This window comes from Eucyclogobius newberryi, unplaced genomic scaffold (genome assembly GCF_026437365.1).
Source record: "Eucyclogobius newberryi isolate DKJ021-1_F unplaced genomic scaffold, fEucNew1.0.hap1 SCAF_20, whole genome shotgun sequence".
In the NCBI taxonomy this organism is placed as follows: domain Eukaryota; kingdom Metazoa; phylum Chordata; class Actinopteri; order Gobiiformes; family Gobiidae; genus Eucyclogobius; species Eucyclogobius newberryi.
Window position 1 is genome coordinate 15,155,971 of NW_027315835.1, and position 24,062 is coordinate 15,180,032.

Here is a 24,062-nt window from a genome sequence, read left to right on the forward strand (position 1 = left end):
GGACTGTGTGACTGAAGTGATCCCGATGTAGCTGGGGAAATGTAATCACCAGCACAAACAACCCGTACAACCCGGTCCGTTTGAGTGACACACAGGCAAAGGGTAAGTGAAATTAGTTACATACTGACAGTGTGGAATTATTTTTGTTTGTTTTATCTAATTTATTGAACTATATTGACAAAACTGAGACAAGCACAACTAAACTATTAAATCCAAACCGTAGGAAATAAGTACATCTGCTTTGAGCCTAGAAAAACAACAACTAGGACAAAGTAATAAACTCCATTGAGGCATTTTTTCCATTGTAGGAAACTTTTGATAGTTCTTCGGATTTGTTTTCCACAGGGACAGTACTAAAAAGGTTAATTTGGTGCCTCATCATGTCATAAACTATAAAAATAGTCTATGTCTCTTGCACTCAGGTAACATCACAGCTTTAAACTAGCTTTAAATGTTTGTATTAGTTATTTGTTTTTCAACCAGTTCAGCTTAGAGTGGTGATTTTTTTAGTTTTTCCTTGTCCACAGACTGCAGTTTGCTCTTCTTCTTTTCATGTTGCTCAATTTTCCATCTGCAGCTCTTTATGTTGCTTCATGTTTGCATTTTTCCTTCCTTCCCTCTTTTTTGACACTTTGCACAAGCAGCAACATTGAAAAACCTCTCCTCTCTGCCCCTGCGGGTTTGACTGACAGCACCCCTTGCACACTTTGCAGTAACGTGTTTGTGTGGGCTGGTGGGGGGCCAAAGTGTCTCTGGCTTGGACCTGGGGCCATTAACTGGAATATTTGTTACTTTTACTTTAGTACTGAAAGTCCAAATGCTACAGTAAATAGCACAGAATTAGCATAGGTCAGGAAAAACTTCTACAAACATTTAGATAGAGAAGAAACAACACGGTTCAATAGTTAGTCAAAATAACTTGGTGAAATCCCACATTTTCTTTAATTCCCATAGTCTAACATATTTATATTCCTCATGTTTGTGACCTGCTTCATGAAATTGAACAAATGTGACAAAACAGACAGATAAACAAGTTTTTGTCCCTATAATTATATTGTGTCCTGAATAATCATGATTATTGATTACCTTAATAATCTTGACAAATACACTATAATAGCTCTAATTTTGTATCGAATGTCACGCGCCACAAAATAAGTTGAAAGAGAAACAACAAATGATAACAATTGCATTGAATTTCAACTTCTCAATTAAGTAATATCTTAGAATAAGGAATGAGAATCAGAATAAGTTTTATTGCCGTTGTCAGTGAACTAAATTCACAAGCTAGTTTTGGCAATATGGTGCATCAATAAAAATCAATAATAATAATAATAATAATAACATTAAAAACTAGGAGAAAATAAAGGCATGTATTGATAAAGGAAGTCTTTCACAAGTCCATACCATTTCCTGGATGTTTTTCCAGAAAAAGAACTTGAGATTCAAAGCTCATTAAGTTCCTTTTTGTAGACAACTTGTCCAACTTCTCCAGCATCAGGTTTGTACTTAAAGATTGTGTGTTGACTTAAGAGTTAATGAATGGGTGATTGGGGGCTGTAGGCTTGTGCAGAGCAGTGCCCCTGGTAACAACCCGGTTTCCCAGGGGAAGAGTAGAGAGCAAGAATAAGGCATAAAAGACTGAGCGAGGGGCGGCAGGGTGAACCACTTGAGGCAGAAGTATTCTAAGTGGCAATAAAGCAAGTAGCATGTACTTGACAAGGACCCAAAGAGCAGAGGAGAGAGAGGGAGAGAGGGGCAGCTGTTGGGGAGGAAGAGAGTGAGACAAAGGCAGAGCAAACGGGGGCTGTCCTTACGTGCTCTGGTGTAAAGCCTGTATCTGTGGAGAGGAGGAGAGAGGAATCAAACTAGCAACAGCCCGACAGAAAGCAGCCAGTATGACTTTGTGAGGCGATACATCTGGCTTTGACGTGGATTGATTGAGCTTGTGTTGTGTGTGCAGTTTGGGACCATGCAGCACTCTTGGAGCCTGCTGGCCTGGCTGTGTGCCCTTGTGCCCGGTCTGATGGGGGTGTCGTGGGGTGCAGACTTCAGGCATCACCGCTACGAGGACATGGTGCGCGCCCTGTTCGCCGTGCAGAGCGAGTGCCCCTACATCACACGCATCTACAGCATCGGGCGCAGCGTGGAGGGGCGGCATCTCTACGTGCTCGAGTTCAGCGACAACCCGGGCGTCCACGAAGCATGTGGGTAACTCTGTCAGACACTGCTGTTACACCCAGGGCAAGTGATGCTTTTCTTTACATTTGGATGAGATGTTTGGAAGTTTGATCAGTAGTTGTCAGTGGTCTCCTAAAACATCGGGAAATGTCTAATCATTATTTTAAATAGTTTAGGTTTACATTAGGCGACGTGTTTTTGATTATTATCTGAATATTCAGATCATAAAGTTGGGTCTGAAAGTGACTTGTGGTTTACTTACATTTTGTCTTCCTTCACACAGCTCATAACTACTGAATAAACTTGTGCTTATTTTACCTATCGCTCACAAAGTCTAATCCATAACCTCGAAAATGAGTGTTTGTACTGAAAACATACCACAGGGTCACACTTGTCTATCAGCTCCTAACATAATTCATGTGCAGCTACTTGCACAGGGCTTTCAAGGGAATGCTGTTTTGGCCGAGGTCGCGTTTGCATTTTTCCTGCGTCCGCACACGTAAAGGCTTCCTTCAGGAGAATAGAAGGATGTGAGCATTTCTGTTGCAAGGTAACCAAATGAAAAACAGGAACTGTGTACTTCATGAGGGCTGACCTCCGGTCTGTTACCCTCTGCCATTAGGAACTACATGTATTTCACATGCTGTTCAGAGCTTGAGCATGCCTCTGCACTCTACGCTGCAGCCAACAGTGTTCTCTGAACCCACAGCCAGTTGGCCCCTTGTTAAAGAAACGGAGGTGAATTGCAATAAGCACCATTTGGGGCCTTAAGCAATTAGAAAAGGATGTTCATAAAAGTATCAGTTAACAACCCCGACAAGAATGTTTTCTATGAAGGGAAATACAATTATCCTTATGCACCACACATATAAATTTTTTTTTGTCTAACTGTGGGGTTTGAGGGTTCACTCAGCACTCCAGCCGTGATTGATGAAGACTCCCCCGAGAGGAGCAACTCTATACTGAACGGGAGGCTGTTTGCATAAGCAGCTTAACCAATCAGTGACTGATAACCACAGGAAGGTTAAAAGAGCCTATCCAAATAATTGACAGACTCACCTCACTCAAAACGTTCCTAACTATAGCAGTCCCTGCAGTTCAAATCAAATCAAATCAATTTATTTTTGTAAGGCCCAAAATCACAACAACAGTTGCCTCTGAGGGCCACAGGGAGAAATGAATCAACAATGTCTGTGGTGGCGATGAAGTCAGACAATGTCTGTGGTGGCGAGGGAGTCAGACAATGTCTGTGGTGGCGAGGGAGTCAGACAATGTCTGTGGTGGCGAGGGACGATGTCCCAGGGTCCTCTGTCCTTAGACTCTCCTTCTCGGCCAGGAAAAACTACAAAAAAACCTCTTTGGGAAAAAAGCGTAGAAACCTGGAGGAGTTCCAGTGAAGGAGAGATCCGACTCTCACAGACGGACAGACGGACACGAGGGAGACTGGAGCTGGACCCACTCTTCAGGCAGAAGAGGGACCGTCTGAGTCGAGCTGGACCCACTCTTCAGGCAGAAGAGGGACCGTCTGAGGCGAGCTGGACCCACTCTTCAGGCAGATGAGGGACCGTCGGAGGCGAGCTGGACCCACTCTTCAGGCAGAAGAGGGACCGTCTGAGTCGAGCTGGACCCACTCTTCAGGCAGAAGAGGGACCGTCTAGAGGCGAGCTGGACCCACTCTTCAGGCCGAAGAGGGACCGTCGGAGGCGAGCTGGGCCCACTCTTCAGGCAGATGAGGGACCGTCGGAGGCGAGCTGGACCCACTCTTCAGGCAGATGAGGGACCGTCCACACAGGGCAGGGACCACTTCACCAGGGGAGGGGCATCTGGGTCCACAGGTCCTCAGGAGTGAGAGAAAGAAAAGAAGGCGGTGAACAGTTTGCAAGTGGAATCAAAAAATAAATATTGTTTGATAGCATAAGTAGTCAGAAGAAGAAGAGGATAGTGCTCAAGCTGCCATACTTCCCCCAGCATAGTTACTCCTAGAGCAGCGTAGCTGAAGCTGTGGGTTTATGTTTCTGTTCCTAACTAGTCTGACCATAAGCGATTTCGAAGAGGAACGTTTTAAGCCTGGACTTAGATGAAGAGACTGTGTCAGCATATTTAACATGGGTCGGGAGCTGATTCCATAACACAGGAGCTTGGTAGCTAAACGCTCTACCTCCTACAGTACTTTTAGAGACTCTTGGCACCACCAGAAGGCCAGCATTCTGAGAGCGAAGAGCTCTGTTTGGATGATATGGTTCTATAGCATCTTTGAGGTAGGATGGGGCCATGTCATTTATGGCTTTGTAGGTCAAGAGTAGAATTTTGAATTTGATTCTAGACTCGACGGGGAGCCAGTGAAGAGACTTCAGCACTGGCGTAATGTGCTCTCTTCTTTTTGTTCCTGTTAGTAATCTTGCTGCTGCATTTTGAACCAGTTGAAAGCTTTTTATGGAGCTTTTAGGACACGCTGCGAGCAGGGAGTTACAGTAGTCTAATCTAGTCGTTACAAATGCATGGATAAGTTTTTCGGCATCACTTTTAGGCAGGATTCTTCTGATTTTGGCGATGTTGCGCAAATGGAAATAGGCTGTTTTACAAGCTTGATTTATATGAGCTTTAAATGAGAGCTCCTGGTCAAATAACACTCCAAGGTTTCTTACAGTAGAACTGGAGGCTACACTGACATTGTCCAGTGTGACTATCTGCTCAGATAGAGCGTCTCGTAGATGCTTAGGGCCAAGCACAATGACCTCGGTTTTTTCAGGGTTAAGAAGCAGGTAGTTTAGTGTCATCCAGGTTTTTATCTCCTTCACACAAGTACTAAGTCTGTCTACTTGATCGCTCTGATCAGGTTTCATTGATAAATACAGCTGAGTGTCGTCTGCATAGCAGTGGAAGTTAATGCCATGTGACCTGATAATGTTGCCTAATGGCAGCATATAAAGAGTAAACAGAATTGGACCGAGTACCGAACCCTGTGGCACACCGTAAATTACTTTAGAGCTTGGTGAGGAGCTCTGGTTTACATTAACAAATTGGAACCTATCAGATAGATAGGATTTAAACCAGCTGAGGGCTGTTCCTCCAACACCTACATCACATTCTAACCTCTGCAGTAGAATGTTGTGGTCGATGGTGTCAAACGCTGCGCTGAGGTCCAACAGGACCAGGACTGAGACCAGTCCATCGTCAGCGGCTAATAACAAATCATTTGTGACTTTAACTAGTGCAGTTTCAGTGCTGTGGTGGGCTCTGAACCCTGACTGGAAAACTTCAAATAAGTTATTGTCCTGCAGGTGGCGACAAAGCTGTTTTTAATGAAATTACAGTTCAGTATCAAGGGGGCTTCTTGTAGCAATTACAATCAAATCTAGAGTGGTATTCCTCGTATGTGTGCGCTCTCAGCCAATTTAAACATCATGTGCAACCGTCCTGGCTTTGTCGACCTGTAACCCCTCTCTTCCTCCTGTTTCCCCCAGTGGAGCCAGAGTTCAAGTACGTTGGCAACATGCACGGGAACGAGGTGCTGGGCCGTGAGCTGCTCATTAAGCTCGCCCAATTCCTGTGTGAGGAGTATCGAGCAGGAAACCAGAGGATCACCAGACTGATCTACGACACACGCATTCACATCCTGCCCTCAATGAACCCGGACGGTTACGAAGTGGCTGCCAGACAGGTAAAACGATCCCTTAGTCAATATTTCAATTGAATAAGCCTCTATATTCCATTTTGGCTGATCTTTTTCCAAGTAGTTATAGACATGAGTTTCACATTATTAGCCTTGGTACCTCTTTTTATCTGGGTTTGGAGACAGCACAAAAGCACACTGGCTGGATTGTGATGCCTTGTAGTTAGATTTCCATATACTTCATTTTGTATGTATTTTTTAACAAATAGTTTTCTCCACTTTCTTTGTTTCTGCCAATGGAAAATATAATTGTAAACTTAAGAAACCTTCCAGCCATGTGATTGAACCTAATGTGATTTGACTGTAATAATAACATGAATTAGTGCTTCAGTTAGAATTAAATGAGGCATGAAACATCCCGTTGGACCCAACCCCCTTTAAAATGCACATGCAAAGTGTACATAATATCTGTGAGTCAAATGATATGCCACTCATACGCACGCATGCACACCACACTGTAATTTATCAACAGACACACAGCATCTGCAAAACAATAGAAGGGAGTACATTTAGCTGTAAAATCATGACACTTAAATACTGTACTGTTTGGACCAGTCCTAAACCTGGATGAAAGAAAAAAGGAAATAATGCAAATGTGAGAAGACAGATTTACTCTTATGATCCCATGAGGAAAAAAATGTAATAAATCCAATTGTGGGTCAACTCAGTATTGAATCATTTCACGGAAATATTGATGCAGAAGGCCAAGAATGTGGTATTTCAAACAAAATAAAAGTTATTGAGGGGGAACAAAGCCTTTTTTCCATATTAAAATGGGCAAATATTTTTGCAGTTGTGGTCTTCTAAATCATGCTGTTTATGGGTTTTGTAATGTTAAGGCTTTTAGAATATAGCGCTCTAATTTATGTGTTTTCAGCATCTATATTTGGTTAATTATATTACTAATCTGTGCTTGTGTTACCAGGGTCCTGAGCTCAATGGCTACCTGGTGGGACGTGGGAACGCTAGGGAAATTGATCTAAACCGCAACTTTCCTGATCTGAACGCTCTTACTTACTATTACGAGAAAACCAACGGACGCAACCACCACCTGCCTCTGCCGGACAACTGGGAGCAACAGGTCAGTCCCACTGGATCTGCTCCACAAACTCCAGGTATTTAAACAATCAGTCAGGAACAGATAACGTCAGATGGCAACGTGGCCTCTACTTGTGTGTTTGTGTGCCTGGCTCCATTCAGAATCCAAACACTGTCGCTGTGTTTGCTTTTCTTCCTGTCAAAACTCAACTCCTATAAACTACATAATGAAAAAGTCATGCTCTAAAGTTTAAAAACACATTATAGGTCAAGTACGATTGTTTTCTTTTCAAAACGTGCATGGAAAATATTCTAAAACATGTTATCTTATAATATATAATAATAATATATTATAATCTTATAATATATAATAATATATAATAATAATATATATATATATATATATATATATATATATATATATATATATATATATATATATATATATATATAATCACATTTATATGCTTGGGCCAAGACTGTATAATGGCTTGAGTTGCCAAGACTCTTTTATGGTCACATCAGTACTCTTTGTCCACTCGGTACACACATTCGGTACTCACATTTCTAATATTTTTTATGCATTCAGTCCAAAATCTCAATATATTTACAAGGGAATGTGTTGCTGCGCTGTGAAATATCCGTGCATAGTTTTAGCTACTGAAAAATCGAGCAGCATTAAATAAAAATTGCAACCTTGCACTAATTAACTGCTAAAATCTCAAATAAACACCTACATCCATGTGAAAATGAATGCCCGGCTCTTCCCATTTGCCGGCTGGCTGTCTTCCCGAGCGGCTGCCTTCCCAACACACAAAAGACTAACTGTGCCACTGTTACAGATCCTTCATTCATGGCCCTAGGATCACATTCACCAAGCACATTTCCCTGTGTCCCGAAGCCACAAGCCCGTGCAACATTAATACCATTTAAATGAACCCAATGTTGCAGGTTAATCCAGGGTCATAAAACAGGCTTTACTCACAGTTACGCAAAACCTAGACACACTATAACTATAATGACACACATGTCTTTGCACCAGGCTGGGTTTGGTTTAGTCGAGGTTAAGGTGCAGTCAGTGATCATCTGAAATAATGTTGGCAAGTGAATTTAGAAGTGTTACTACTGAGATACAGAGAAATATAACGCTACATACTTTTGACAACTAATTATTGACTATGTACGTTTGAGCTGTTGTTACCATTAACTTTTGTTATTTGAATGCGCAAAGATTTATCATTGTATCACATAATTTGCTCTGAATCTTCTGAAAAGAGCGCACCTTTGACTAGAACGGGCCGATATGACAAAAAATTTAAAGAATCATAATTACATACATTGCTTTTCAACACACAAAAGTAATATTTCTCCCTCCAAAGTCTGCGCAACAAACAACACGCTTGATTGGCTGTGGACCGCTCGATTAAAACAACCCAGACCTACATTTGATTATTAGAAACAACTGAATCTTGCTCTAATTTAAAACTGAATGAATTGCACAGACCTACCTCGCACTATTAGCAATTCCCAAAAAAGGGAAAACTATGTGCTGACAGTGGAGAACAGATGTGATAAAAATGTTCTCCTTGATTCCATAATTCATTCACCGAAAGGTTTTTTCAGTCATTTTTACCATGTTTCAGCAGTGTCTTGAACTAGTTTTAAATTCCTCTAATCCCAAGTGGATGATGTTCTCAAGCTTGAATAACTTTACAGTCCTGCCTGTTATTAACACGCTTGAAGTAAAAGACATTAAAATGGCCAGCGTACAAGTATCTGGGAAACCGAGGCGCAGAATGGTCTTTTGGTATTGGAATGGCTCTTGTTTTTCCATTCATAGTAGGAAATGTCTTGTAGTGTTGTTAATCGTGTCCATATTTGATTATTGTGAAAGTATTTACATGCTAAGTGGTGACAGCTTTCTCACTCACCACTGTGTCTCGTATTAAAAAGTCAGTTGGCTCTCTCTTGCAGTTTGCAGAGAGCATCATTGTCTTTTGTTCAGTTACAAGGCCTTATGCTGGAAAGTCCCTCATGATTTGTCCAATGTCCACTTTGCAAACTTTCAGACGTGCTCACAATTGTACATTCGATTATCAGTTTATCAAGTGAACTCTGAGCTTGGAAAGACGGCCTTCAGCTTGTGGAAGAGGCTCCAAAACACCCTCAAACTGGAGCGACTGTTTCCCATGCAAACGTTTGGGGTATAAATGGAAGAAAGCGTAACATTTTTTTAATTGAATTCTTGTATTTTATATAAATGTTGTTATGTTGTATTAACAGGGCGTTTTTGAACATGATAACTTGCTCTCAAAGGCCCTCCCTGTATAATAAAATCTCCCACATACAAATGCAAATGCCAGTCTAGTGTTATGGCAATATATTGTGAATGATGTAAACATTATATAAACATTGCCCATGCAAAATACCTGGCCTGAGTTCACACACTAAGGTGGCAGCTGTTGTGTTCAAGGCCAATGGACGGGGTTATTCTTAAACAAGCAGTAGGACTGTTTATTGTCCTACATAACTTAAACACGGACAGACATTAGTCTCTGTCTGTGTTTATAACATACGACACTAAGCTAATAAGCACCAACAAGACTGTATAGACTAGATTTTAAAAAGCTTGAAATAATAGATACTTGCATCAGTTCAATCTCCTTTCAACAATGTAAAGTTCATGCCATTTGTCGAGGATGGAGACAAATGGCATTGAAGACAGATTGAATTTATATGTGAAAGGTCATGCTTCTGTCTTATTCTTTTTAGTGGTCATTTGGATTGCCTGGTCCAGCTACACAGTAAAGCATGTCCAATTATTGATGTTAATGACCTTTAGTTTGGAATTACAAGTCTCCCAAGTATGCGAATTTCTGCAGTTTCAAGCACAGTTGATAAGCGAAATATGGAAATACATCAATATTGCCTAATCTGATAGCACTTTCCCACACACACAACTGTAGACAGAAAACACAGAAAATTGCATAAGATTAGAAATAAAGTTGGAAATAAAGCTGTGAAAATGCTAGACATAGTTTTCAGATGCCAGGTCTGAGAAAACAAAATTGATCCAGAAATTGCGCTGGGCAGGGGGGGTTTATGGTTCTGGTTGAACATAAAAACAGATGTCCTCAATCGTCTGTTGTTTGGCTCCAAGTGTAACTTTGTGTAAGACGCGGTAGTTTAAAATACCATGGGGCTTTTATGTTTAGGTCAGAGGGCCATACATGAATGAGATGTGTGTCTGCTACTGCTTAACTGTTGCATCTCTTGGAACACCCTCCTTAGGTTGAACCAGAGACGTTAGCCGTCATAAAATGGATGCAAAACTACAACTTTGTCCTGTCGGCAAACTTACACGGAGGGGCGGTCGTGGCCAACTACCCGTTTGACAAGTCCCGGGACCCCAGGATTCGCGGAAGGACCACATACGCCGCCACTGCTGATGACAAGCTCTTCAGAAAGGTGAGATGAGCACATCGTGTGGCCAGATGTTGCCTTTTGTCTGAGAACGTGCGGATGACTCGGTGGGTTTGTGTTCGTGTGACCACAGTTGGCCAAAACGTACTCGTACGCGCACAGCTGGATGCACAAGGGCTGGAACTGTGGAGACTACTTTGATGAAGGGGTCACCAACGGAGCCAGCTGGTACTCACTGTCTAAAGGTGAGCAATGAAAATCACAAAACACATGTTACTGATAGTGTATTACACGTTATAACATCAGTAATTTGATAAGATATTCCTTTATTGTCCACACATGGGGAAATTTCATTGTTGCAACGCAGGTAGATACAGAGGAAAAGAACAGATCACTTATAGGAAGTTTAAAAAACACTCTCAATAGAGGAACTCTTATAAACAAAAACTCTTATAAACAAAAACTCCTATAGACAAAACCTCCCATTTCCCAACAAGGGATGGAGGGGGAAATACATAGAAAAATTAAAAAATTAAAAAAATAAAAAAATAAAAAATACATACATACATACATACATAAATAAATAAATAAAATATATAAAATAAAAAACAGCTAGCGTAAGACAAGATAATACTAATAATAATAATAAATATAGCCGCAAGCGGCAATGATCGGCCCTCGCCACGCCGCCGCCACACCGCCGCCACGCCGCAAGAGGAGGGGGCGCTAACGCGCCCCAATTGTCCTTTTATTACGCCTACTGCTGAATCTGTGACGCTGTCACATCTTCTCCCCTTTGTTTTACCATCAAAAAGCTATTTTATTTTGAATTCTTGGCAAAATGTGCGGCTTTGCCGCACAGACACCGTGACTCTTTGAATGAAAATGTGGATAACTTTTGATGGTCCACCCCTGAAGATGAGTCTCACCAAATTTCAGGTTAATAGGGCTGACGCCCTGGGAGGAGTTTGTGAAAGTCTAAAGTGTAAACATGTTCTGGCGATTTCCCCATTGGAATAACATGAAAGGTTTCGGTCATCGTTACGGCAACGCCATAACAATTATGACATGGGTCTCATTGACTTTTTTGATGGGGATGCTAAAATTGAGTTGTGTGTCAAATTTCATATAATTTCGCAAAACTAAACATTTAACCTCCATATAAAATCTGTAGGGGGCGCTGTGGCGCCAAATGAATTTATTTCACTTCAAGTAGGTTTAGGGCAAAGAGTTTAACAACTGATTCTAATTTGACGCAATTCGGACTTTATCTGCGCAAACGGCAGAAATTTTAAATATGGGAGATTTCTGAAATTCTAGCTACAGTTTGCGGCTTCGCCGCACAGAGACCGTGACAGGTATCAATGTAATTTGGATAACTTTTGATGTCCCACTCCTCAGTAGTTTTTTCACCAAATTTCAGCTTTTTAGGGCCAACGCCCTGGGAGGAGTTCGTAAAAGTACGACGTTTGGAAAAACTCCGAAGTCATGTTTAGCCATTTTTGAAGCAATATGGCCGACATTTGGTTGGGCGGACGGCGTTGCCGTAGTAATATTTTTTACTTCTCTTGTCACCATCTACCTCTGCGCCAAATTTCATGATTCTACGATCAGATTTTTTTGGGGTCATTTCCCATCTCTCAATGCATTTTTGGTACATTTGGGGGCGCTGACGCGCCAATTTTTTTTATTTTAGAAAAAGGAAATAGCCAGAATGTAGAGAGGCACGATTTTTAGAGGTGTGAACATTTTTGTGACTTTTCGTCAATGTTCACTGGGTGAAAAATAGGGGGGTTGGTCCCGAGAAGAAGAAGAAAGAATTAAAGCCGCAAGCGGCATCCAACGGCCCTCGCGGGCCGCCGGCCTTCCGACTCTGCGCTTTTGACTTGATAAAGATGGCGCCCTTATTGTGTGTTGAATAAAAAAAGAACTTGACAGACGGCGACACATTGGACATGGCCAATCCAGTGCAAATGAACACAAGTGTCAGTCAAATTTGCTGCGCCGCCGCACAGAGACCGTAGCACTTGGAATAAAAATATGGATAACTTTTGATGCCCCGCTTGTGTAGATGATTTTTCCCAAAGTAAAGCTTGATCGAGCTATTGCCCACGGAGGAGTTTGTTAAAGTGTGAAGCGTAAATGTGAACATTTCAAGGATTTGGCGTTTTTCCCATTTGTGACAGTATATTTGCAGCTCCACGGCACAGAGACCGTACCACTTAAAATCAAAATTTGGATAACTTTTGATGCCCCGTTTGTGTAGATGATTTTCCCCAAATATGAGCTTGATCGGGCAATCGGCCTAGGAGGAGTTCGTTAAAGTGTGAAGCGTAAAAATGTGGTGATTTTAGAGATTTCGCTGTTTTCCCATTTCTGACATATATTTGCGGGTCCGCCACACAGAGACCGTAGCACTTAGAATCAAAATATGGGTAAGTTTTGATGCCCCGCTTGTGTAGATGATATTCTCCAAATATGAACTTGATCGGACAATCGCCCTAGGAGGAGTTTGTTAAAGTGTGAAGCGTAAAAATGTGGTGATTTGAGCGATTCTACGATTTTCCCATAAGGATAACATGGGATGTTTCTGTCAACGCTACGGTTACGCCGTACAAAATATGACTTTGGCTCTCATACTTTTATGATCAGGATGGCAAATTAGAATTTTGTTCAAAATATCATGTCATTTGGAAAAACTCTATTGTTTATAGGCCACTCTGAAGGCCAAATAGTCAGAATTCTGGGAAACGTTTGCGGCTCCGTCGCACAAAGACCGTAAAAGTTATCCTTAAAATTCGGATAACTTTAGATACACCACTTGTCTAGAGGACGTACACCGATTTTGAGGTTGGTGGGCAAAACGCACTAGGAGGACTTCGTTAAAGTGTAAAACAAAAAAATGTGGTAATTTGAGAGATTTTGTGGTTTTCCCATAGGGATAACATGGGAGGTTTCTGTCATCGCTACGACTACGGCGTAAAAATTTAGGCATTTTTGTGATTGGCTTTTGTGATCGGGACGGCAAAATAGAATTTTGGGTAAAGTTTAGACAATTTTGGTAAAACTAATTTTTGACCTTCAATGTTAATTTAAAGGTCACTCTGTAGGGGGCGCTATCACTGCCATTTCAATTTTGTCAGCCTAAACTGGTCCAAACTAGAAAGTTTAACAAATGATTCAAATTTGGTCCTAATCGGACTGGTTTTGATCAAATGGGAGCAATTTTTAGACCTGCAATATTCCAAAATAAGTTGTCCAACTTTGCGGCTGCGCCGCACACAGACCGTAAAAGGTATCTCAAAAAATTGAATAACTTTAGATGCCCCACTTGTCCAGAGGACGTACGCCGATTTTGAAGTCGGTGGGCAAAACGCCCTAGGAGGAGTTCGTCAAAGTTTGACGTGAACAAAATGGCTAACACAGCGTGTTTTCATTTTCAAAGGAAGATGGTGGCCATAGGGTAAGTTTGGGGGCGTGGCCACAATAATATTTTTTTTTTGGCCTCACAAGAGGAATGCGTGTCCCGAATTTCGTAGCTCTACGACAAAGTTGACCTCGGGGCGTCTTCCATAGGCGCAATGTATTTTGACTTTTGTCGGTGGCGCTGTCGCGCCATTTTTTAACGCAAAAAAAAATGGCCCAGAAAAAACAAAATTTTTCGCCGATTCTGAATTTTGGGCAAAGTTTGGTGAGTTTTTGAGCATGTTCAGGGGGTCAAATTAGAGATCAAAGCGCTGAAGAAGAACAAGAAAAATTAAAGCCGCAAGCGGCATCCAACGGCCCTCGCGGGCCGCCGGCCTTCCGACTCTGCGCTTTCGACTTGATAAAGATGGCGCCCTTATTGTGTTGAATTAAAAAAAGAACTTGACAGACGGAGACACATTGGACATGGCCAATCCAGTGCAAATCAACACAAGTGTCAGTCAAATTTGCTGCTCCGCTGCACAGAGACCGTAGCACTTAGAATATAAATATGGATAACTTTTGATGCCCCGCTTGTGTAGATGATATTTCCCAAAGTAAAGCTTGATCGAGCTATTGCCCACGGAGGAGTGTGTTAAAGTGTGAAGCATAAATTTGAACATTTCATAGATTTAGCGTTTTTCCCATTTGTGACAGTATATTTGCAGCTCCACGGCACAGAGACCGTAGCACTTAGAATCCAAATATGACTAACTTTTGATGCTTCCCTTGTGTAGATGATTTCCCCCAAATATGAGCTTGATCGGGCAATCGCACTAGGAGGAGTTTGTTTAAGTGTGAAGCGTAAAAATGTGGTCATTTTAGAGATTTCGCTGTTTTCCCATTTCTGACATATATTTGCGGGTCCGCCACACAGAGACCGTAGCACTTAGAATAAAAATATGGATAGCTTTTGATGCCCCGCTTGTATAGATGATTTTCCCTAAATATGAGTTTGATCGGACAATCGCCCTAGGAGGAGTTTGTTAAAGTGTGAAGCGTAAAAATGTGGTGATTTGAGGGATTTCGCGATTTTCCCATAAGGATAACATGGGATATTTCTGTCAACGCTACGGTTACGCTGTACAAAATATGACTTTGTCTCTCATACTTTTATGATCAGGATGGCAAATTAGAATTTTGTGCAAAATATCATGTCATTTGGAAAAACTCTATTGTTTATAGGCCACTCTGAAGGCCAAATAGTCAGAATTCTGGGAAACGTTTGAGGCTCCGTCGCACAGAGACCTTAAAAGCTATCCTTAAAATTTGGATAACTTTAGATGCCCCACTTGTCTAGAGGACGTACACCGATTTTGAGGTTGGTGGGCAAAACGCACTAGGAGGAGTTCGTCAAAGTTTGAAACAGAAAAATGTGGATATTCGAGAGATTTAGCGGTTTTCCCATAGGGATAACATGGGAGATTTATGTCATCGCTACGACTACGCCGTAAAAATTAAGGCATTTGTCTGATAGGCTTTTTTGATCGGGACGCCAAAATAGAATTTTGGGTAAAGTTTAGAAAATTTTGGTAAAACTAATTTTTGACCTTCAATGTTAATTTAAAGGTCACTCTGTAGGGGGCGCTATCGCGCCCATTTCAATTTTGTCAGCCTAAACTGGTCCAAACTAGAACGTTTAACAACTGATTCAAATTTGGTCCTAATCGGACTGGTTTTGATCAAATGGGAGCAATTTTTAGATCTGCAATATTCCAAAATAAGTTGTCCAACTTTGCGGCTGCGCCGCACACAGACCGTAAAAGGTATCTCAAAAAATTGGATAACTTTAGATGCCCCACTTGTCCAGAGAACGTACGCCAATTTTGAAGTTGGTGGGCAAAACGCCCTAGGAGGAGTTCGTCAAAGTTTGACGTGAACAAAATGGCTAACACAGCGTGTTTTCATTTTCAAAGGAAGATGGCGGCCATAGGGTAAGTCTGGGGGCGTGGCCACAATGATTTTTTTTGTTTGTCCTCACGAGAGGAATGCGTGTCCCGAATTTCGTAGCTTTACGTCAAAGTTGACCTCGGGGCGTCTCCCATAGGCGCAATGTATTTTGACTTTTGTCGGTGGCGCTGTCGCGCCATTTTTTAACGAAAAAGAAAATGGCCCAGAAAAAATCTAATTTTTCGCCGATTCTGAATTTTGGGCAAAGTTTGGTGAGTTTTTGAGCATGTTCAGGGGGTCAAATTAGAGTTCAAAGCGATGAAGAACAAGAAAAATAATAATAATATTTTTAGCAAAAACAATATAGCCGTTTCCACTATAACAACAAATTATACATCGTTTGAAAGCTCTAAGCCTTCCCGATGCCGCCATGGGGTGGAATCATCATTACGAGCGCTTACGCGCTCGTCACTCCCTATTCCGTCGGGATGCCCCGCCCACTCCCCATAGACTTCCATTGATTTGAGCAGATACAAGCATGGCCCATGCCTGCGGCATGGATTCTCGCATACGGGACAATGCCAGGAGGGTTTTTGAAGGAATGCAGCGCTTCGCGCTGCTGTTGTCAACAATTAGTGAATGGGCTACGCCCATTCACTAATTGTTGACTATTTCTGTCATAGCAGGAGTAAGTATGCATGATCCATGCCTTCGGCATGGGCTAGTTCACTGTACTTGCCAGGGGCGACGGGGCACCAAACATGCGGGCTGCGCCCGCATGTTTGGTCAGACAGTTGCAACGCTGCCTTCGGCAGCGTTGCGGGAGCAATAGGCCCTCCGCCCTGCTGGGGCTCGGGCCTAATAATAAAAATAATAATATTTTTAGCAAAAACAATATAGCCGTTTTTTCTATAACAACAAATTATACATCGTTTGAAAGCTCTAAGCCTTCCCCATGCCGCCATGGGGTGGAATCATCATTACGAGCGCTTACGCGCTCGTCACTCCCTATTTCGTCGGGATGCCCCGCCCACTCCCCATAGACTTCCATTGATTTGAGCAGAAACAAGCATGGCCCATGCCTGCGGCATGGATTCTCGCGTACGGGACGATGCCAGGAGGGTTTTTGGAGGAATGCAGCGCTTCGCGCTGCTGTTGTCAACAATTTGTGAATGGGCTACGCCCATTCACAAATTGTTGACTATTTCTGTCATAGCAGGAGTAAGTATGCATGATCCATGCCTTCGGCATGGGCTAGTTCACTGTACTTGCCAGGGGCGACGGGGCACCAAACATGCGGGCTGCGCCCGCATGTTTGGTCAGACAGTTGCAACGCTGCCTTCGGCAGCGTTGCGGGAGCAATAGGCCCTCCGCCCTGCTGGGGCTCCGGCCTAATTAAAGCCGCAAGCGGCATCCAACGGCCCTCGCGGGCCGCCGGCCTTCCGACTCTGCGCTTTCGACTTGATAAAGATGGCGCCCTTATTGTGTGTTGAATTAAAAAAGAACTTGACAGACGGGGACACATTGGACATGGCCAATCCAGTGCAAATGAACACAAGTGTCAGTCAAATTTGCTGCGCCGCCGCACAGAGACCGTAGCACTTAGAATATAAATATGGATAACTTTTGATGCCCCGCTTGTGTAGATGATATTTCCCAAAGTAAAGCTTGATCGAGCTATTGCCCACGGAGGAGTTTGTTAAAGTGTGAAGCATGAATTTGAACATTTCAAAGATTTGGCGTTTTCCCATTTGTGACAGTATATTTGCAGCTCCACGGCACAGAGACCGTACCACTTAAAATCAAAATATGACTGACTTTTGATGCCCCGCTTGTGTAGATGATTTTCCCCAAATATGAGCTTGATCGGGCAATCGCCCTGGGAGGAGTTCGTTAAAGTGTGAAGCGTAAAAATGTGGTGATTTGAGCGATTCTACGATTTTCCCATAAGGATAACATGGGATGTTTCTGTCATCGCTACGGTTACGCCGTACAAAATATGACTTTGGCTCTCATACTTTTATGATTTGGATGGCAAATTAGAATTTTGTTCAAAATATCATGTCATTTGGAAAAACTCTATTGTTTATAGGCCACTCTGAAGGCCAAATAGTCAGAATTCTGGGAAACGTTTGCGGCTCCGTCGCACAGAGACCATAAAAGTTATCCTTAAAATTTTGATAATTTTAGATGCCCCACTTGTCTAGAGGACGTACACCGATTTTGAGGTCGGTGGGCAAAACGCACTAGGAGGACTTCGTTAAAGTGTGAAACATAAAAATGTGGATATTTGAGAGATTTAGCGGTTTTCCCATAGGGATAACATTGGAGGTTTCTGTCATCGCTACGACTACGCCATAAAAAATAAGGCATTTGTCTGATTGGCTTTTTTGATCGGGACGCCAAAATAGAATTTTGGGTAAAGTTTAGACAATTTTGGTAAAACTAATTTTTGACCTTCAATGTTAATTTAAAGGTCACTCTGTAGGGGGCGCTATCGCGGCCATTTCAATTTTGTCAGCCTAAACTGGTCCAAACTAGAAAGTTTAACAACTGATTCAAATTTGGTCCTAATCGGACTGGTTTTGATCAAAAGGGAGCAATTTTTAGATCTGCAATATTCCAAAATAAGTTGTCCAACTTTGCGGCCGCGCCGCACACAGACCGTTAAAGGTATCTCAAAAAATTGAATAACTTTAGATGCCCCACTTGTCCAGAGGACGTACGCCGATTTTGAAGTCGGTGGGCAAAACGCCCTAGGAGGAGTTCGTCAAAGTTTGACGTGAACAAAATGGCTAACACAGCTTGTTTTCATTTTCAAAGGAAGATGGCGGGCATAGGGTAAGTCTGGAGGCGTGGCCACAGTAATATTTTTTTTTTGTCCTCAAGAGAGGAATGCGTGTCCCGAATTTCGTAGCTCTACGACAAAGTTGACCTCGGGGCGTCTTCCATAGGCGCAATGTATTTTGACTTTTGTCGGTGGCGCTGTCGCGCCATTTTTTAACGAAAAAAAAAATGGCCCAGAAAAAATCAAATTTTTCGCCGATTCTGAATTTTGGGCAAAGTTTGGTGAGTTTTTGAGCATGTTCAGGGGGTCAAATTAGAGCTCAAAATAAAAATAATAATAAAAATAATAATATTTTTAGCAAAGCTCGCGCTTTCCTACCTTATGGTGTGGGTCCCTGGTCACTGACGGGTACTTTCGTTAATTTTAAGTGGGCTCCGCCCACTTTGTGTTTTTGGCCCTCTATACAGAAATAATGTTCAATTTTTGCATTACATGCTTATATGCACAGAACATGCAAGAGATGAGTGCTTTATATGGGGATGACGACCGCGAAGCGGTCGTCATCTCAATGTAAAGTGCTCGTTTAGTGCGCACTTTTGCACGGGCTTCGCCCGTTTACAACGGTAATGTTCCATTTTCCTACTACTAATTAGTATGCACGGGGCGTGCATGAGTGAAGGAGTGCGTTAGTGAGTGTTTGGAAGTGGGCGAGCGCTTCGCGCTCGATTTCGTAGCCGTGCTTCGCACGGCCTTACGAGATTAATAGGCCTCTCGCAAGCTTGTGGCGCTCGGGCCTAATAATGGAAAAATAAACACTCTATTCTCATCAGTTATATGCACATGAATGTGACGCCATTGCATGATCAGTTGCCATTTTAAAAGGCACAATGAAGCATTTACCCCTGAACTACATGATTGCTGCTGTTTCTTTGTTAATGGCATGTAATATTATGACTTCAAGTACAGTACAGATCACATGTCCTTTCTTGCTTTGACCTCCATATTTTGTATTGTCCGTGCAGTAACAGTCATGGTTTATTGTAAAATGCCAGTATGTGTAAAAAACAATTTAAAAATCCACTTAGATTTAACAGTAATGAAAGTCCTGAAATTCTCTTTGAAATAATTTAATCATTTGGTTCAAAGGGGAATGGAATTATTTTAGCAACACATTGTTTTTGTTTCACTTTGGGCTGAAGCAAACATTTCGGCATGTGCTCTGTTCCAGATGGTGATTATTCAATTCACAAGAGTTTAGTTTAGTGGCAACAATGTCATGTCCATATCGCAATATCTGAAAATATTTGTGCGTGTTCCATCAGCATAAATTTGTTACCGGGTTTGTTTTGAGTTTGATATTGCCATCTACCAAATTTAAATATTGATTTCTTTCTAATTAACCAACAGCAGTATAATAACTTTGATGGAAGTAACATTGTCTTGTCCGTACATTTCTTGTTATCAAGTTTCTTCTAACAAATATAGCCACGACCACCTGCGTGAGTCGTGGGCTTATACTTCACATCCCTGAGATTCCCCGAGCGTCTCCAATGGCTTTCTCAGTGTCTTTCTGAGGATGACCTTTCACTTTACCTCTGTTCGTTTGTTGGTGTTATGTTGCTTTTAATGGCGATTGGCAGCCAACAGAAAATGTGCATTTACCGCCGCATACTGTAGTTGTACGTCTTCAAAGCATGTGTTTTACCCTATACTGAAAAAACAACCAAAAAAACAGGTAGAGAGCAAGAGAGGGAGAAAGAAGAAGAAAAAAATAAAACTGCGGATTGATCTCTTACCTCTGGTCGAACATAACGAACAATAACCCCTTTTTTAACAGATAGAACACTGTGTATGACTCTACATGTCAACAACCTATTTACCAGAGGGACTTTGGTAGCTTTAAAGCAAAACTCAAGTTATTTTTACCTTTGTCAGTTTTCATCTGCAATTGTGCTATATTATCACGAAAGAGGAAAACAATTTACCTTTTAAAGATGTGCTATGTTCTATCTCCATGGAGACGAGCAGGGGTTGCCACTATTCCACGTTACAGGTCAGATGTTTTTCAATGTATCTTATAGCACCTCAAATTGAATTTATGAAAGATAGATTAGTTTAATGACTGTAGAATGTTACAGGCAGTGACATCTCCATGGAGACAAGTAGGTGCTGGACCCCTCACCAGGAAATTACATAGTCCACAATTACATATACACCCTTAGGTAAAAATGAGTTTTGCTTCACTGCTATAAAAAACAATGCCCTCGGGCATTTTGTTTTTTTAATTGCCTTCCTCTCGCAGGATTTGCTTGTAAATGCAGTACATTTTAGGTTTCATCAATCAAAAATGTTGATACGTTTCACTTCAGCCATATAAAAAACTGAACAATAGTCAATATGTTGATGTTCGTTTGGCTCTCATCGCTCTGCAGAGCTTTTATTAGAGTTCGGTTCAATTTATTGTGTTGGACACCTTTAAGCAAAGGGTTACGAGAGTTTTGGTCGTGCTAAACATCGAAAGCCCATTTTAGCTGTGGATGGGGGTCGTTTTTGTTCGTTTTTTTTTTTTATTACTTTTACTGTGAAATATGTCAGAGAATGTTTAAAACCCTCCAAATGTCTATACGTGCGAAGCATTTCAGTTCAGTTAATCCATAACTATAACAAATGTATTTCTCTGATGTTTATGTGCTCTAGACTTGGCTGGCCGACACTCTGTGCTGGTATTTGAATCTCATGAAGTCTTTGTGAGCTTTTGCCTGAGATGAAAAGAGCCACAGTCGCATTTAGAGGGAGCATGTTAAAGTTTATTTTGGCAACTCCATTTGTCCAAGTCTTATGTCATGGTCTGGGTGGTTTTAACTTTCACTCCTCAAGATGTTCCCATGTCTATTAAGGCATTACAAAATGTCATGGTTTACTGAGGGAACAGTGTCTCGTGCTTGTGTCTGCGAGAAAAGAAACTTCACAAATCTACTAAATGAATTATTTTACATGTATAACGAACCTTATTACTATACATTTTATACAATCTAAAGTGCAGTGGTCATTTCTGTTGGTAATAAAAGTGTGTCTATTGTGTAAGTAGTAAATCATATAATCAAATATTATTATTAGTGGCAGCCGCAGTAATAATAAATGGTAAAATAAATTACTTCTCAGCTGCCCCAGTCCCTTTTGCTCATGTGCCATTCCCAGTTTGTCCTTTGAACAGACTTAAAAGTAAAATAGAAGAGCTATTAGGCTAAAAGATTATGCAACAAATAAATGAATTTGATCATTTTTACAAAAGTTAACTTAACTATAGCTTAACATCAATATGTGCCTTGCTATGAAATTTAAAATCTTAATATCAGTATCAGTAGCAGCAAAACAAATACTGAATATTGTGTTAGGTCAAATAAAAAATCATATTAGACCATCTCTAATCACAGCACTTAACAATACCACTAATCTTATATCGTTTGCTGATAATTGTGTAATAATAATTGTTTTTTCTTTGTCTTGTCTATCTTTTAGGGATGCAGGACTTTAACTACCTATACTCCAACTGCTTCGAGATCACCCTGGAGCTGAGCTGTGATAAATTCCCTCCGGCCTCAGCGTTGCCCAGAGAGTGGCTCGCCAACCGTGAGGCTCTTGTCTCTTACCTGGAGCAGGTCAGATATCGTCATTGTCACTGTCCAAAACTGAGGGTCTCCATTTGTGGGACAGGTATCACTGACCATATCTAGGCTTCTAAGGTGATACTCAGATTACTTTAGTTTTTCTTATACCCAATTTAAGGTTGGTTCACACCTGCACACACAGTAGACCACATCAAAATTGGGTTTAAACTGGGACTAAATTTAGAGCTAATTGTAAACCAAGATTAAACCAGGACTAGAACATCACCAAGTCTGTCTGGACTGAACGGAGCTCAAACCAGGAGACAACGAAAACAAGTGTGAAATCATCCAAAATGTTAATTGTAGACAAAGCGTTGACATGTTTAGTTCTGAATGAGACCTGGTATAGCCTGTTTTTTTTGTTTATCCCTTGTCATGTTCTCTTTTTGGTTCAGTTTGAATTATTGTTTGTCATTGCCCAGTTTTGGACTTCATGAACTTACATCGTTTGACGACTGTAGTCAAAGAAACATTATACCTGGACGTGTCAAATCTTGTGTATTTTGGGTATTATCTTATGAGCAACAACATAATTGAGGACAAATGAGAAGTAATTTGCTGCACAATGCAGTATTATTACATAGCAAATAGCATGTTTTCAAAGCAACTTGGAGGAAACACAACGTGACTATTACATTTTATGGCATTATCTTGATGAGGTATTTTAACATGTCCTTTCCAGGTGCATCATGGGATAAAAGGCATGATCTATGATGAGAACAACAACCCAGTGGGAAAAGCTGAGATCTCTGTGGCCGGCGTCAACCACGATGTGACCAGTGGTGAGGCGCAGTAGTAGAACACTGACATCTAGTGGTTGAATGTTGAATTGTAGAAAAAGATTCAGTTGTAGTTGGACTGGTTTTTGTTTTTTTTTAATAGGAAAAAACGAGGGTCTGTGTCTGTGGTTCTCAATCTGCGAGAGTCATTCTTAATATGCGGCTGTCTGCAGATTGTGAATGATCCTCGGATAAAAAAAATATATATTAAAAAACAGTCCAGATGACTACAACTGAATATTTGTCTACAATGGAACACTCCTGGATGAATGAGGGATTACACCGACATGTTGAATGATGAACTGCATTCACAAGACGCATTTCTTTCCTCAGGAGTGGATGGAGACTATTTCCGGCTGTTGTTGCCTGGGACCTACACAGTGACGACATCCGCTCCAGGATACCTTCCCTCGACCACCACAGTCACAGTCGGCCCAGCTGAAGCCATTCTGGTATAAATACTATGACTATACATGATACATAGCCTACTGGTATTTACCACTGATCTTACTCCGCCTAAGTGCCCATTTCAATTTCACTTTATTGTTGTAGAAATTTTGTTGAATATTGTTTTTTTCCATAAAGTAAACAGACTATTACATACTACAATATAATATATACCAAGACAGGCTATAATATACATCTAGCTGATGTAATTATGTATAGTCATATACATTTTTGAACTTATTTACAGTATTATTGTATTAACAGTTTTTTTGTGGATTAGTTTGTCCTTTTAATGTCGTTATTTATGGAAATCTTTGTGTGTTTTCATCTTGTGGAATCAATGGAATGACATTAGATTTGATTCATGTTATTCTTCTTTTGCGCTCATTTATTCTTTCTCTTATTTCCAGCTGAACTTTTACTTGAAACCAGCACCAAAACAGAATCTGAAAGGAAAGCCCCACAAGAGGAACCTGTCGTCCCACAAGGCACCGCTCAAACTGGGTCCGAGATGAGGCCCAGCCAATAACAGAAACAGACACTGAAATCCTCAACACACATACTCTACCGATATAAGATTGGATGCAGAAACAATAGCAATTGCAACAAAACATGTATTGTTTAAATCTTTATAATCAATGTAATAATTTGTTCTGGTTCTAGTGAATAACTGAACGTCTTTTTTATTTATGTAGCAAAGTTGTCTCAATTTG

General features: G+C 41.2%; 1 protein-coding gene across 1 annotated transcript; it reads left to right on the forward strand.

Moving 5' to 3' along the window:
- The first annotated feature begins 1,751 nt into the window (after positions 1–1,751).
- cpn1 (carboxypeptidase N, polypeptide 1) lies at positions 1,752–24,062 on the forward strand. Its single transcript, XM_072456104.1, has 9 exons — positions 1,752–2,204; positions 5,643–5,839; positions 6,777–6,932; positions 10,181–10,357; positions 10,446–10,557; positions 21,975–22,114; positions 22,806–22,905; positions 23,236–23,354; positions 23,760–24,062. The coding sequence occupies exons 1-9, from the start codon at positions 1,970–1,972 to the stop codon at positions 23,862–23,864; spliced, it is 1,341 nt and encodes a 446-aa protein (XP_072312205.1). The 5' UTR covers positions 1,752–1,969; the 3' UTR covers positions 23,865–24,062.

Coding starts and splice junctions, on each gene's coding strand:
- cpn1 (XM_072456104.1), top strand. CDS start 1,970: ATGCAGCACTCTTGGAGCCTGCTGGCCTGGCTGTGTGCCCTTGTGCCC. Junction 5,840..6,776: donor ACGAAGTGGCTGCCAGACAG/GTAAAACGATCC, acceptor TTGTGTTACCAG/GGTCCTGAGCTCAATGGCTA. Junction 22,115..22,805: donor TTGTCTCTTACCTGGAGCAG/GTCAGATATCGT, acceptor TGTCCTTTCCAG/GTGCATCATGGGATAAAAGG.